Source organism: Rhamphochromis sp. 'chilingali' (assembly GCF_963969265.1).
Source record: "Rhamphochromis sp. 'chilingali' genome assembly, chromosome: 22".
In the NCBI taxonomy this organism is placed as follows: domain Eukaryota; kingdom Metazoa; phylum Chordata; class Actinopteri; order Cichliformes; family Cichlidae; genus Rhamphochromis; species Rhamphochromis sp. 'chilingali'.
Window position 1 is genome coordinate 24,423,635 of NC_137950.1, and position 17,152 is coordinate 24,440,786.

Below are 17,152 nucleotides of genomic sequence, written 5' to 3' on the forward strand. Positions count from 1 at the left end.
CACTGGAAGCCGACTTTAAAGAGCTTGGTCGGAGTGGGGATCAAAAGGATGACTTCATCTTGCTAATGGCGGCGCTCACTGCCTCTTCTCTAATCATAATAAAAGACTGTAATTCTAGAATCCAGGGAGTTGTTACTGAAGGGGCAACACCGACTCACTTGATAAGTAATTCTACTTATTCGACAACTGCTGTTCGACTGAGAAAGAAAAGGACTTTAATACACAAGAATACTAGTCCGGCATGCAACACATAATTAAATCTCACTAATAAACTTTGAGAATGAGGAACAAAGTGCGAGCTTTTAAAGGCCAGTGGTATCACATGTAGGTAGAATGACAAAGTGTCGGGTTATCTGGGATTTTGTTCCTGTCTTACTTTTGATTGGCTTAAAAAAAGAGATGTGTCTGGCTATCGAAACCAGGGCTAAACACTGGTTATCATGGTGGCTCAGATGTTCTGCTTCCATGGTTTTTCTTTGGAATGTCTTGTTTCTCTTGCCTCTAAACAAATTAGGTTAATGCTCCCTATCTGGAGACTCTTGCAAAAGAGATATTTAATCTCAAAGAGTTTCACCTCCCAGTTAATACAACAAACCCCAAAGATTATATTCAAACCGAACAACAGCTGAATTAGCAGGTCTTTATCTGTAAAACATACGTTTCACCCCACACTTAGTTTACTGTGGTTTGGTCACTTTATGCATGGCACATATTGTCTGTATGGTCCCTCAGGAGGCTGCCTATTTAATCTACGGTAGGTGGAATCCAAATGCTACTCTCTTACTAAAGACTCATAAAACTGACAGTCCAGTAGGCAAATTAACATCACAGTCACATTTCCTGTGCAGGTTGTGGTGCCAGTAAACTGACCCACGGATGTTGGATTTTAGACATCTGCCCAGTTTATTTCATAACTCATTTTTTGGCTTACAAACCATTTGTCTTACGAGGGGAGGGAAATCGAGCAATTATATAAAATCAATATCCCTCTGAAACACTGCAAACGGGTACAGGTAAGTGAAGTTTACACACAGGTAAGTGTGCCACACCAATTCAGAAGCCTGCAGTTTAAAGTCAGGACTTGTGGAAAAAAAATATGGGCCCACGAATAAATACGGGTACTGACACAAACTGCAAAACACTTGAATGACTCAAGCAATGGTTAAAATAACCTTGAGAAACATACTCTATCACACATTTTCTGTGGGTATTCTCACAAGAACCGCCTCAACCATGACTTAAAGTGGCATATGTGTTCCACTGCACCTGTTGAATACCCGTCTTCGCACTTTCAAGGCTTTGCAGCGTCTGTCAGGCAACCATCACCCAGCTAATACATCTAATAAGAGAGAGGGAAACAATACAAAAGTCCTTGTGTCATAACCACAGAGGGATGCACTGCATTACTCTGGAAGAGACCCGTTTCACCCTGCTCCATCGAGTTCAAATAACCCCATGAGGGATCCACCATGAAGACAATAAACACGGCTACTTAGCCACCCTGAAATTGAAGTTCTTAGTGTCATTGCATGATAAGAGCCTGAATGACAGCTGACAAGGTAAGCTCATCAAAGCACTCTCCAGGTGGTGATACTAAGTGGTGTGAAAACCGGCTGTAGGCGCCTCATCAAAAACCATTCACCTGAGACCAGCAATAGCAGCTGGTGATGAGGTGTTCATGTTTTTCTGGCAGACAACGTTATTGAGACATTTTGTTCCGTTCACACACCAGCTAGCAGTCCCCTGGGATAAGGCAGGGAGGCAGGAAACCTGCAGCAAGAGGGAGGAACCACGTCCCAGCACATGACAAGGTGATTCTCGTACACAACAACAAGCTGCTGCCGACTACCTAGCGAGGGGTTTGGGGTGGGCGGGGGGGGGACTATTCCCCACCAACTTCAACCCATTTACGCAACCATATGCTACATATGACGCTGCGCTCTGGAAGGAAAAGTGAGACACACAACAACAAGAACAAGCACCATTAGCCGCCCACAGCTTGCGCTTTAGACACGCACACACACTCCATCAGACACATACACACACACACACACTCTCTCAAAGACAATTGAATGCTCACCCACGCTGACGCATGAAACAGACCAGCTCGCCACGAAAAAACACTTACATTATCACACTCTGGTTGATTCACAGGCCCTCGAGCCTACACTGTGATTAGAGTTCACATCTTTGACAAATGCATCATTTCACAGAGAGAAATTACTTTCCTGCACTCCTCCCATTAGCCCCGTGTCTTTACAAACGTCATTCGAACCAGCGGCCGCGCCACGCAGCAGACGAGCTCCGTGCAAGGAAAGGTGGAGCAGCAGGTGACAAGTGGTGAGGGTTGGAGGCTGGGTGAGGGGGTGAAACAGAGTTTGCGAGCACAGATGGAGGAATGAAACAAGCAAAAGAGGGTGTGGCTGGGCTCACCATTCTCAAACCAGATCTCGCATTCCTGAAGGCTGGAGTACGGCACCAGCTCCTCTCCTTCCCCTCCTTCCAGCGACACAAGCAGTCCTGCTTCCTCCCTGAACGATGACCAGCTCATCAAAAAGAAAAAGAAAAAAGAAAAACAAGGAAAAAGAAGGAAAAGAAGGAAAATGCGTACGAGAAAATACGCCTGCAAGCGAAGCAGGGGAGGAGAAGTGCGGAGAAGCACACGAGATCTCCTTCTACCTTCCCCCCCGGTTTCCCTTCTGAAGCAATCTCCACAGGTTTCAGTGGTGATGCTGCCTGCTCACTTCAGTTGCGGTAAATGATACGGAGCCGGGCAGCTATGGCAGTGACGGGAGGAGCGAGAAGAGGAGGAGGAAAACGAGAGGGGAGGAAAAAGGGAAGGAAGAAGGAAGAACGCAGCAGTCAATGTGTCACTGGGGAAAGAGAAGGAGGGGGGACACAAAGGTGAAACCTCTGCGATGGCAGCAACGTGAAAAGCTGACAGGTAACCAAAAGCCTTCGCCAGAAAGAAATGAAGAGAGGACAAAAAAAAAGAAGAAGAGAGCGATACGAGCGGCACAGGGAGCCTTTCCTGTAAGCACAGAGAGGTGAGCTCTTCAATCGCCTCCGTGACTGCATTAGCGCTTAGCGTGTTATGTATAGATGTGAGAGGCGCACACTCTCCGTACAGGAACAGGAGTCCAGGTCTCCAGCAGATGAATGGTGCAGTGCTGCTGTTGTCATAGCAACCACAGAGCAAAAGGAGGTGGAGGAGGAGGAGAAGGGTGGGTATTGAGGCAGGAAAGAAAATGGCATAAAAAAAGAGGGAGGGAGAAAGGGAGGGTATTATTAAAGGGACACAGTTTTGTCGTTTGTGGACGGAGCTTCGGGGACATATCAGATCACAAGCGGTGAGGGAAAAAGGAGGAATGGTATTATTTGATCGTAACATGGGTTTCAATGAAACCTACACTGTTTTCCTTTTGGACCAAGACATTCCTGCCTGTCCTTGTTTTACCCTTGAAACTCTATTTGTACAGCTGCAGCCATGTTTCATGTCCAAACTCAAGAGGCTGCAAGTTTATTGTGTACCAGCTTCGCTTTTGTCGGGCGCTTCGTTAGGCTGTAAGCATCCTGTTCTAAATGTTTTTTATTAATCTCCTCCACTCACAGTTATTTCCCTCGGGTGACAATCCTAACCCCCTTGCAAGTCTTACCAAAAGGCCCAGAAAATGTGCGACGATCACAGGTCAAACTTCACTTGCTACTGAAAAGCAGTGATTCTCAGCCTTCTTTATCTCACTCACCACCACAGCAATGACAGAGAGGACTCAGAAACTTCAAATGAGAAAACCTTTGGCTTAGTGCTTCTCAGTTATTGTTATTTGACTTTTTCAACTGCCCATACAGTAATGTGCAACAGTCTTGAGCCACCCCTCATTTATATTTTACTACCGAGTAGCCAACATGTGTTAGGTTTTTTTTGTTTTGTTTTTTTAATACAAGACATTCTGTAAATTGGGACTTTTAGTTATTTAGTAGGTCTTTAAAAATTTTCTTCTTTGGACAGTGGCTGCTTTTCACTAATTTTAAGCCTGGTCCTTGTGCAATTTGGCATATTTTGGTCTTTGCACCCTAATGACTTAAGAATCCTGAGGCCATTTCTGAGGAGGTTTCAGTAAACAGTAAAGTTATCAGCTCAAGCAGGTCTTTGCTAGCTTTTTTTCCTATTTCTTAAGGTTGAGACTTTCAAGTACTGCTCGTCTGCTGTAGTTATTTATGCCTGTCACTTCCTTTGTCTTGGTTTTCTCAAATTATTATTCGCACATCTTGAGTTTTTTTTTTTTTTTTTTAAATAAATTCAACAAACCAAATGGATACAAAAGATGTGTTTTCAGTGAAAGGCTCAAAGTTAATTTGAGATAAAATTTGATTCATCCTGTGAATTAGGTGCTTATTTATGCTTGAATCATTTACAGGCCAGTGTTAAGTGGCTTAACAACCAAACTACATTCATCTGAAAATGGTTAGGTACAAGGACTGGACTGAAAGTGACGGAAAGGCCAGCCAATATCCAAAGAAAAACTTTGAAAGACAGAAAGCCTGGAAAACTATTGTTCGAGACTTCAATACTTTGGTGTGGGGTGGTTTGAGACTGTTGCACAGTAGTTGTACTTACATGTAACCAATAAGGTTACCAAAGTGTGTAAGGAATGAAAGCACCAGGAAAGATGTATAGCCTAGACTTTGTTGCTGCAAAGAGTCATAATCAGTTAGTTATGATATTCATCACAGGAGTTTACAGACTTAAGAAGTGATATAAATCTTCTAGAAATGCATGTTGTCTTTATATTATGTGTAAACATCCTTGCAGAACGCCTGGCATCTTCAGCCTCAAGATATAAACTATAATCTTTATTCCCACACCAGACAGTGCAGCTCTTTCAATATTATTATATTATTGTTTTTATCATTCCTTCCACTTCTAGTTCGTCTTCCCTGTGGTCCTTTCCTCTATTTACCTGATATATTTATAGATGAAAGATGGATCTGAGATTTTTCACTTTAAGCCTCACCTTTCTTTTACCTTTTCTTTACATTAAAATAAGCAACACCTCAACAATCATTAATATATTATGAGTTTTCTCATTTTCAAGTGAGCTTCTGCTTTTTTTTTTTTTAAATCAGTCTTTTTTGCTTTCCAATTTAAATTGCCATAATCAGAACTTGATTTACTGATTTTTTTAATGTGTGCATAAAAAAGGGCAGAAAGAACGATCAGCCTGATACACGTCTTATATAAGATAAGATAAGATAACCTTTATTAGTCCCACACGTGGGAAATTTGTTTTGTCACAGCAGGAAGTGGACAGTGCAAAAGTTATGAGGCAAAAATTAGAATACAATAAGAATAAATACAGTACACAACTGTACAGAATAGAATAAAATAAAATACTATATACAGTAGAATAAAATAAAATAAATATACAATAAGATAAAAATAGAATACAAATACAAATACTATATACAACTGAGTAAAAATACAACGATGACAGAAAGGATTATTGCACTTAGTATTATTGCATATGTATGGATGTGTGTGCTTGATCAGTTAAAGTCTTTATTATGGAGTCTGACAGCAGTGGGGAGGAAAGACCTGCGAAATCTCTCCGTCCCACACCGTGGGTGCCGCAGTCTCCCACTGAAGGAGCTGCTCAGTGCTGTCACAGTCTGCTGCATGGGGTGGGAGATGTTGTCCATCAGGGATGACAGCTTAGCCGCCGTTCTCCTGTCACTCACCACCTCCACTGGGTCCAGAGGGCATCCTAGAACAGAGCTGGCCCTTCGGATCACCCTGTTCAGTCTCTTCCTGTCCCCAGCAGAGATGCTGCCGCCCCAGCAGACCACGCCATAAAAGATAGCAGAAGCCACAACAGAGTCATAGAATTTCTTCAGGAGTGGGCCCTCCACTCCAAACGACCTGAGTCTCCACAGCAGGTACAGCCTGCTCTGCCCTTTCCTGTAGAGGGCGTCTGAGTTATGAGTCCAGTCCAGTCTATTGTTCAGATGAACACCAAGGTACCTGTAGCTGTCCACAGCCTCAATGTCCATACCTTGGATGTTCAGTGGTTGCAGTGGAGAATGCTTGTGCCTGCGGAAGTCTACCACCAGCTCCTTGGTTTTACTGGCGTTGATCTGGAGGTAGTTCAGCTGGCACCAGTCCACAAAGTCTTGAGTCAGTCCTCTGTACTCCTTGTCGTCCCCATCAGTGATGAGGCCGACTATTGCAGAGTCATCAGAGAACTTCTGCAGGAAGCACTGGGTGGAATTGTGGGAGAAGTCTGCAGTGTAGATGGTGAAGAGGAACGGAGCCAGAACCGTTCCCTGTGGGGCCCCCGTACTGCAGATGACCCTGTCCGACACACAGCCCTGAGTCCTCACATACTGTGGTCGGTCGGTGAGGTAGTCCAGGATCCAGGTAGTGAGGTGATGGTCCACTCCAGAGTTCACCAGCTTGTCCTTTAGAACCGAGGGAAGAATGGTGTTGAAGGCACTGGAGAAATCAAAGAACATGATTCTCACAGTGCTTCCAGCGGTCTCCAGGTGAGCGAGGGAACGATGTAGGAGGTGAATGACGGCATCATCCGCTCCAATGCCAGGCTGGTAGGCAAACTGAAGTGGGTCCAGTGATGAGCTTATTAGGCGCCGAAGCTGAGCCAGGACCAACCGCTCCAGGGTCTTCATCAGGTGGGATGTCAGAGCCACCGGCCTGTAGCTGTTGAGGTCCTTGGGGCGTGAAGTCTTTGGCACTGGTACAACACAGGAGGTTTTCCAGAGCTGTGGGACTCTTCCCAACCTCAGGCTCAGGTTGAAGAGGTGCTCCATCACCCCACACAGTTGGTCCGCGCAGGACCTGACGACCCTCGAGCTGATGCCATCTGGGCCCGCTGCCTTCTTGCCATTAATCCTCCTCAGTTCCCTCCTAACCTGGGTGGTTGAGAGAGACAGGCTGGAGCCTTGTGTTGAGTGTGTATTGGATGCTGTTGTTGGGGGTGGGGGGGAGTGAGCAGGGTGAATAGAGGAGGTGTTATATCTGCCTAAATAAAAAAAAACCAACAGCCAATGGCTGCACAGCCTAGCTATGAGTGGAAACATCTGGTCTGGTTTTATCCTATTTAAATGCACCTCTTTAGCTATCTCATGGGAGCTGCAGGAAATCCCACCTGACACTGAGGAAGAAATGGAGCGCAACTACTACAAATACTCAAACAATATACCACATTAAGTATTAAGCTTTTGTGACAGAACATGGTAGCACATTTTCTTTGTTTCTAGTCATTATACTAAGCTGAGCTAAGTTAACTGCCGAGATCATCATCTTAGAGACCCCCGGGCACAAATATTTGATGGGCCCCAACTAGCTTCCTTCTTAAAGAATTAGAAATAGCATGCAGGAATGGTTTAAAATGGAGAGTGCAGTTTTTCTTACCGGAAATTAAAAAGTAACCATCTCAACTCAAATTCAGTCAAAGCTTTAAAGTATCTAACATTTGATTGAAAATGAAGCAGCCAGAGCTTTTTCATAAAAGTGTAAATCCACGGCGATTTCGGGCTGCTGCTGCTGCAGCTTCTAGATTAGCTCGCGTGTCATCTCGCTGAACAGTTTCTCAACAACTTTAAAGTTTACAATTCTGTCTAATAAATAAAAGAACTGTCACTTGGCAATTTTACTTGGGTTAGAGTTGCCTCCTTTTTTTGTTTTACTCTAAAATATTTTCTGGTTCATTTAGTTTGGAAATACTATAGCATTGAGCACTCATTTTTTTAATTGTGAAAAGAAAATCACATCTATACACTTGTTTTTCTTCCAGATTTGATTTTCAGACCAAAGAATTCTACTTAAAACACTTGTGGGTTTGTTATGTTTCTTGCCCTTTGGGTGGGTCCCCAGGCCTGCTGTTAGCTATAGCTTTACACTTACCATACACATAGCGTGTCTGAGCACAACCAAAAATTACATTTTCATTAAAATGCAGAAAAGAACTTGGAGCAGAAATCTCAAATTTTGGGAAATAAGAGCAGTTTCAGTTTAGAAAAACTTCTATTATATTTCTACTATAAGTATTACCCCTTCAGTTGTGCACCACCATTCATCTGAAGTAAGTTCAACGAAAGGCAGCTACAGGGACATTTCGACTCCCCTCAAGTAACTTTAATGTGACATACTGTGGCACAGTGCAGAAGAACTGATGTTTGCACATAATGACACAGCACCTCATCTCTAAGAAAGCCAGACTATTTGGACGGTGACTAAAATATGTCAAGTACTTCTGTTGCAGCATTTAATCCAGCCACTGCTTTTCCTGAGGGCATCGTACTTAAACATTTCAATTACACCTTTCTACTCTTAACCTTCACTCCTTATTTTTCAGCTGCGACAATGGATCTGAAAATGTCACATTTTCCCTTTCAGCGGAACAAATGATTTGGTGGGTCGGCAGTGGCTGGGACAGTGGAAGGAGGAAATAATGATGATAATTGAAGAACGATTTTCTCAAGGTGCAACGCTGGGTAAGGAGGCGTGGAGATTGAGACGTCCCAAATGTCAGTGTTCATTTCAAAAATTCACAGAGGATACCAGATGCAAATAAGACATGAGGCTGGCCAAGGATGGGTGGAGAGAGAGACAGAGATTGAGACGTCACACAAGAGCTGCTCATATAAAAAATAAAAATAAAATAAAATATGTGAAACGTAAGAGAATTACAGATGGATTATTGCATGTTCAAACATCTGTTCCTATATGATGCTGGAAGATCAGCTGGCGTTTAATCTCAGAGGCAGGTAAATTAATTAATCAGGTGAAACCTGTTATTTATTAGCTACTGTTTAATTATGCTTTTAGGGCTACAAATAACAGTTTCAATTAATCTGACATTTTCTCGAGTCTAAAGATAATGATGGTCTAGAACTACCAGATTTTTATTACTACTTCTTAGCCAACAGATTGCTGTAGGCTTTAAAATGTATCAAATGAAGCTTATTAGAAAACCCATAATTGGACAAGAACTCTACAGAAGAACAAGTTCAAAGTCAGCGACAGTACATTTCTTGAATATCACCAATTATGGTCCACCATACAGGTGATATTTAACCCCAGTTGACTGAACTTAGAAATACTTAACACAGAACAGAATATTTAAATCTCTGTACCCACAAATTCAAAATCAAAAAAGTCAAAAATGGATGACTTCCATTTCCCTCCTGATAGCAAAATCAAAGTGAAGATCGATATTTTTAGACACAAAGCTCTCCATAGAACACACTTTACAGGACAAAGGATGTTCCAAATGGGCCTTGCACATAGGTAGTTTTATATAAAGTGAACTATATGTTTGCTATATGGTCTTGTACGTCTGTTCAGAGATTCTGGCAGAGGACATGTGAAGACACATTCACATCGTTCAATTGCTGTATCCCAACCTCACCCACTGTGCATTTTAGGTGATGCAAGTGAATTAGATATAGAAGCAAATGCATCACACATAGTTCCTACTGCCTTATGCATCGCTAAGAAAACTATCCTCATGAATTGGAAATCAAAAAATGATTTATGTGCAACTCAATATAGAAATTTACTTCTAAACCCCGTTAGTCTGGAGAGATATCATTCCTCCTTGAAAAACCAATTGGGTGAATTTGATTCTCTCTGGCTTCCACTGACCAGTCCCATTTCTTAGTGGGGGTGGTCATTGTGCCTTGGAGGTGGACCCAGAGGCCTTCTTGGGGCTGGATTGTAGTTTGAACTACTTCTTGTGGCTTTCCTGCAATATTTTCACAGCTCAGCAGGTGGCCAAGAATCGCTTTTATAATCAACCGGAACTATTTTTGTGTCATGCTTTCCTCTGCTAGCCTCGTCCACATTCCCCAAATACTTCAAAAAATAATAAAAAAGATTCTGCTGAGCATGACTCAGATACACCATAATCTTATTGCAGTCTGCTGTATCTCTGCAGGAAAACCCCCAACAAGGGAGCGTGTCTTTTCTTTGAACGATTCCACTGTAAAATAAATTTAAAAGAAGACAAAAAAACAAAAACAGAGATGCAGCATTTGTGAGAAGTAGCCAATTTAGCAGAGCTCAACTGCTCAACTGTTTTAATGCGGATTCTTTAAGACCACCCACACCATGAGCTGTAAAACCTGACTAAGCAGTCCTGCACACTGTGCTTTGTTAACCCTGACCACTACTCATGCCTACATCAGTGACCGCTTACAAGTTAGCTAAGTGTAGTGCATTCCCACTTATTCACATATTACTCCATTATTGTGAGCACCACAGAGACAATAGATTTTAGATATACTCATATCACTGTGATAATTGAAGCAAAAGTGGGTGAAAAATTAGGCTGTATAATTAAATCAAGGCTTTTCTCAGGTTTTAAGGCCAAATGCAATTTTCCACTTTTATGCTGCAATCCATGGGGAGGCAGTAATTGTATTGATTGTAGCCATTAATTAGGGGAAAGCAGTGTAATCTGGGGAGAGATGTTGAAATAATTCCTCTTAAATGTTTCTGAGTGGAGCAGGGCCAATCAATCAGCTGGGGCGACATCTCTGGTGAGCCTGACACTTGAGTGAGGTGTTTATTAAAGCACAAATAAGCAATCAGTGATTACAGCTCATAACAATCAGCCACTAAGAGATAAGTGCGACAATGAGCCACTCCAATTCTGAGACAACAGAGGACTAAAAATAGAAAACATAAACAATGTGGACGCGAAATCTGTCAAACGCACATGAAGATGAGGGACAGATGAGCCCTGTCAGTGGTTTAATGTACTACCATTAAGTGTATTTATATCTGGTACTGGTATTTAAGCATTTACCACTACCCTGCATTTATCAGACAGCTGCAGTTACTAGTTACTTTATCAAGATTTTTTTCATGCAAAACATATCATTAAAACAAGCTCCAACCTTCAGGGCTTAAAAATGAAACCAGAGTATAGTTCTGTGAAAAAGTATTTGCCCCCCATCCTTATTTCTTTCTTTTTTTGTTGGCCACATATTCATAGCAAAGTTTATGAAAGAGAAACTGAAACAGGGAGTTGTAGGCATCACGTTCTCCAATTTAAAGTGATGTTTCGGCTGCTAAGCTTTTTAGAAGGTTTTAATGGAATTATATGGTTTGCTATTAGCTACAGATCATCCAAGAAGTTTCTGCTTCAGTCCTTAAGAGTGAAATAATAGGACTTTCATGACTTAGCGCTAATAGCAGATTTGTGTGTCTGTGTGGATCCATTATGGGTGTAGCTTTCTAACCAAGCTTGCTGGCATTTGTTGAGAATTTTAACTCAATGTTTGCCAACACTGAGTTAAAAACAGTGTGTGATGCCATGGCGGCTAAATTTATCTTTTATATAGTGTAGGGATTCAGGCACAACATAAAAACCACCGACAGAGTCTTTTTAGGCGATCAGGAGTATTGTGGTGCATTTCATGGACTCTCTATCAGATTTGGTTCTTAAGAATTTGAATGGTTTGGGCTCTTTGTCATGTTCCTTGATCCAATCATGAGCAAGTTTTGTGAGGGAGACCAAAGCCATCGAGGACTGCCAATGGTATTAGTGGTGGTTGCTGAAACCAAATATTGAGGAGACAGGTAAAACTGCTTGCTACGAACAAGCACTGAGTGGTTGCTGTAATCTAACACTCAGTGTGGCCAACCGTAGCAGTAGATGTTATCAGATATACACAGAGAAAGCAGCCTAAAGGTGCTGAGATCCAACATTTTCAGCAGGTTTTAAAGATGTTACTGGTTTATAATGATAAAACAAAAATGTAGATTATTTTCTTTCCTTAAGTTGCTGCAGAATCTTTCCTATCGTTTAGTAGTTGTAGTTTAGCACACAGTGCCTTACTCATACATCAAGTGGATTACCTCTCAATGCCAAACTCTAAGTAATTCACTAAACGAACATCAATAACCTAGACCTTTCTGTGCACATTTGTTTAAAATAGATTATTCCTTAATATAGACAACTAAAAGGAAGTCATGACAATGCATGCCACTTAGCAAGACAAGGTTTCATGACATAACACTGCATTGTAAGAAGATTAGAAACCACCGACATGTGGGACTATGTTGTTCAATGTATCAGCTAATCTTTCCATCTCATAAGTACCTTCATACTTTTTTGACCAATAGGGTGAAGAATTGTGGCATTACTTCCAAGTCCACAGAAAACCAGTAGTGATTACATGAAAAACTAACTACGCAGTGCCTGTTTGCATCTCTTCCTACTCCAAAAATCTGTCTAAGAAGTTCCCCTTCAAGAGTCTTCAAGGAGGCAGAGGGGATTCAATCAGAAAGTCAAGGATTCTCTGAAAAGGTCAGAAATTTCATTGCTATTTTACAAGGTTGAATAACTCAAGTCTTCACAAACATCACAATTCTGCCCCCCTAGGGCCAATCAGGAGCTACAAACAAGGGCAGATAGAAGCTGTGACTGGGGGAGACCACCGGGGGGGATCAAAGCGCTTTAGCCCTTTAGACCTACTGCTGTTTGCTCTCTAGCGCACTCCCTTCTCTCACCTCTGCAATATGTGGCACGGGAGGGGTTCAGGCCTGTGACTGTAACACCGCACACAAGCTCAGTACCGTCAAGCTGTGGAGGAAGTGGTGCTGCGTTGAATTAATTAAAGGGCGACAAAGCTGGGTAGACTGAGCTCAAATACAGTCTGCTGGTGGATGACACTTGAGAGCAGACACAGGTCTTTGAGGGCTTGAAGGACAATGGGCACTTGAGGGCTTTTGTGCATGCTGTCATTTCACTGACAGGCCGTTTTGGTCCTGTAAGTGCTGTAAAGTCATACTGACATGTGATTTGAAGAATAACCACTGGACATACCATATATAAGCCCTTTTTAATGCAAAAACCTTTATCTGGATTAAAGCAATTATATATTTTTTCCGTGACTTCACCATTTAAATAGACACCACCTTATGACAGACAATAAGAGATATGACACAAATCCATACAGATAAGCACAAGCTAATCCTAGTGAAAGTTACAACACATGTTCACTTAAGGTGACAAGTGTAGTGAAATGAGTCAATTATGAAACATAATCCATAGAAAAAAAATCTGTTTAAAAAGCATCACTAAGTTTGAAAATCCCCAAACACACAACAAGCAGCACCTGACTGGTGTAATACATCAAGCCAAATGATGACATGTGTGAGAACACTGCAAAGAGACCTCTCCCTACATCAGCCACAAAATAAGAATAGTACAAATGAGACGGCGCCGTGCATCATTAATCAAGCTATTCTTGGCTGTCATGAAAAAAAACCACACACACAAACACTCTCTCTCTCACACACACACATTCATATTTACAGATTCGTATGATGTCCTAAAAACTAGCTGCGACTCACGCAGATGAAAGAAGCCTTTTAGAAGCAGGCTGAATCAGCCACAAAACATCAAATCCAAGAAAAGCACACAAAATGCTCCTCAAACAGCAGAACAGTGAGGGAGGAGGTGGGGAGAAGAGTGTGATTTGGCCGGATTGTTCTGAAATTTAATTCTCGAGAAAAAAGAAAGAAAGAAAAAGAAACCTCTGCTCCATCCGTCCACACACAGTCCTCTACAGCAGTGTGGCACACCCAGTTAAAATGGGAGAAAATGATGTGGTTATGTGATGTGCGTTTCCCCTTTAAAACCCACAGTTTGGATGACCCTGGAGAGATCATAAATCATTCTGTATGATGTAAAAATCACAGCTCCCCCCGGCATACCAGAAACGGTTAATGATCTGAAGTAGCTGGGAGATTGGTGCACCCTAGTGGTGACTACTGAGTCGAGCTTTAAACTCATCCACACCCACTCTGCTTCTGTGTGGAGGCTGCACAGATACTGGGTGAAGCTGTGCTGTCAATATTTCAATTCTCATTTTGAAAGCACAAGTAGAGCAGTAACCTTTGATGCCCAGACCGTCTTGTGTACCAAAACAACTGCTTCTCCCCATTGCAATAGTAGAGGGAACACAACACAGACTCATAAAGCAGTTGATGAGGAAACAGAGGGGAGGCAATTTTCCACATTTTCTGAATGTCAGTGATGACTGTGGAAGGAAACGATTAGTGGTAGGAGGTAAAAAGCAATAAAGGACGCCTGAGCCAACCGCAGCTCGCAGTCCATCATCTGTTCTTGACACTGTCAATTAGGTAGGACTTTGGCGATTACAACAATTGGAAATTACAGTGTTTGTCAGAAACCCGAGCTCAGCTCCACTTGCTTTCTACTTAGAATTAGGGGGGGCAAGTAATACAGTAAATGATTACTGCTTATCAGCAAGCATCGGGGTGAAACATTGCTTAGTCTTGTAAAATCAGTTTTAACTCAGTATGCATGATTTTGTGATTAAGCTGCCTACAGTGGTACAGTGAAGGGCTAAGGGAGGCTGTGTTAGTACACCGAGTCTATGGGGGAGGACAGCCACAGGCAAATTTAAACCAGATTTAGCCCATGTCTCTATTGGCTGTGGCTTTCTTCCTGAACTCTGGTTTAAAAAGAAAATGACAACAACTTCAAATCCTGCACTCTGAGTGACTCCTCTATCACCTGCAGCATCCTTACCTGTGAGCTTCTTCATTGGCTGCAGCCTGACACTGATGGTCTGATGGGTGAGCAGCGGGGAGGAGGGCAGAGAGCGTGACACGCCCTCCATTATGCGAATATGCTGCATGCCCTCAGTCATTGAAAGAGGGGGCACGTTGTAGTCTCCTTCAAAGGCACAGTCGCTGTCTATGCTGCCACCTGCAGGATAGGAGGGAGAAACAGCATAGTATGAGATATTTTTCTGGACTTTAAATAAAGCACTGTGTTATAATATTAATGGTATAACTGCAGACTCAATCGCAAAGGAAGAGAAGATGAGAGAGGAAATTATCCTACGGTTACTGTGTGATCTTACCAAATGGCTCTACTCTGGATTTGTACATGCATTATTAATTGGACACCTTTCATACACAACAGCTACATTTTGCTAATAGTCTAGGTCTCAAGCCATTTCCGATATGGCGCGATATGGCAGCCTCACTTCTGTCAGTCTGCCCCAGGGCAGCTGTGGCTACAACTGTAGCTTGCCTTCACCAGTGTGTGAATGCGAGAGTGAATGAATAGTGGAATTGTAAAGCGCTTTGAGGGTCTTGAAAAGCGCTATATAAATGCAATCCATTATTATTATTATTATTATTATTATTATTATTATTATTATTATTATTATTATTATTATTAAAACAAAGAATTCAAAGGCATCCTCTTATTAAATATAATTTTAAATGCCCTTATTCTCATCGCATGCTCAGGTTTAGCCAAAAAAATCCAAAAAACATGTTTCAGCTTACAAACCTTAATCAGGATGTTAAACAGAGTTTGTGAAAAATCTGGATCTATTCTACTTGTCTTCCAGTAACTGACCGCATCCCTCTTTCCATGTAAAGAGGAGCCAAAACAACGGAGTTTTAACCAAAGGAATTTATGAATTTCTGGATTTATAAATCACCTGACACTAAATATCTTGGTGTAAATGGCTGATTCAGATTTGACTGCAGTTTTATAAACTCAGTTTGTATTTTGATATTCATTCATATTATCTGTGATTTGTGCTATTGTGTGCAGTTTATGCACATTTGATTTAAATATGATAAAAATTGTTAGCTTTGTGTTAAAACCGTTTTGGGCTCTTTATATTCCACTCTCATCCAAGGTGGATATTTGCCATTATTGGTACTCCACAAGTGGAAGTCTGCTATTAAAGGACCACCACTAGGAAAGGTCCAGCGGTTCATGAAATATATTTATACTCCTTTACAAAGTCTTATATGCCAGAACACGTTGGATTTTCTTTAGGATAAAGATGACCACACCATTAGAAGGAAAAACATGTGATTATAGTTCAAGAGAGTGCCTTTCAGTTGGAGTTTAAATGTATCCCTTCCAAAAGCACCTCAAATAAAACCAATCTGAATGCAGGAAGCACTATTCAGCTAACATTTTACCCAGATTCCTTGCGCATGTGGCACATTACTGCACCTTAAAACATTTAAACAAATGCTGCAAATATGTACCATTTCATTAGGGACACAAGAATCTTTGTGGAAAAGGTAGATATAGTTACGCTGATGCCCAACAATTAACCTTAGGGGTACATTCATGTCAACTCTACCTGTTAGGACTGAAATGCCCCTATTTCTTAGAGTGTAGGCTGACAGGTATAACTGAATATAATGGATTGCAAGGATCAGAATATATCCACTATTAAAGTGCTTAGTTGGACTTCTTTGTTCTGTTTCTTTTCCTGTTTGTTCACCTGCTGTAGAAACCGTATCACCCTCTGACAGAGGATAGGACCTCAGCCTGGTCGCTCGATCCTGCAATCAGTGCACTACTGATATTGAGCGCAACATCACTGGCGTGACCCAGCAGAGAGCAGCCCTGCAGGCAACACGTGCAGTTTACATCACTGCCTCAAAAGGCAGCCCGCCTGACCTCTGTCAGCCCCGCAGTAACACAATACCCAACAATTTTTATATAATCAAGGATTTTCTAACCATTTGAAATGTTTAAACAAGAAAAAAAGCACAGTCATGACCACAAGAGAGCATTTTATTTACGAAAAAAGCCTCTCACAATGAGTGGTAATTACAGAGCCAGTATAAACAACCACTTACCATCACTCATACCCCCCCTTTTCCTCTTTTGCTCTAAAACCCACAAATTATGAGAACTTTGGTTTTATTTTTATTTTTTTAATTTCACACGCACTCATCAGCCAGCTGTCTGTAAACATCCATTTTGTGAATCAGTTCTAGCTCAGACTGCCCATTTCCCAGCAGACTGAACTGTAAAACCAACTGGTCAAGGAACATGCTCGCCCCAGATAGCAGCCGCAACGGTGAGACAAAAAGCCATTATCAGATACCGGTCCCTGAGGAAGCCTGTATGATGGCTAGGAAGGGGGCAAATTGGCTGCTGTAATATAAATACATCAGTATTGAAACAATTGCACTCATAGAAGAAATGCCAAACACAATCCGACACACACATCAATCCCTCTGTGGCTCTGGAGTCAGTCCATCCATTCACTGGGGAATGTCACTGTGAGAGTGAAAAACAACAGCCAGAGCAGCGGTTGCTTT

The 17,152-nt window shown here is 41.9% G+C and overlaps 1 protein-coding gene across 8 annotated transcripts in view; it reads right to left on the reverse strand.

The window, feature by feature from the left end:
* tanc2b (tetratricopeptide repeat, ankyrin repeat and coiled-coil containing 2b) overlaps positions 1–17,152 on the reverse strand; it is a gene marked incomplete at its 5' end in the record, with an annotated part of 176,719 nt that overhangs the window by 68,001 nt on the left and 91,566 nt on the right. For all 8 annotated transcript variants that reach the window (XM_080872109.1, XM_080872113.1, XM_080872116.1 and 5 more), the window contains one exon: positions 14,589–14,768. In XM_080872109.1, coding sequence (XP_080728235.1) covers positions 14,589–14,768 — 180 coding nt within the window. The remainder of the gene's footprint in view (positions 1–14,588; positions 14,769–17,152) is intronic.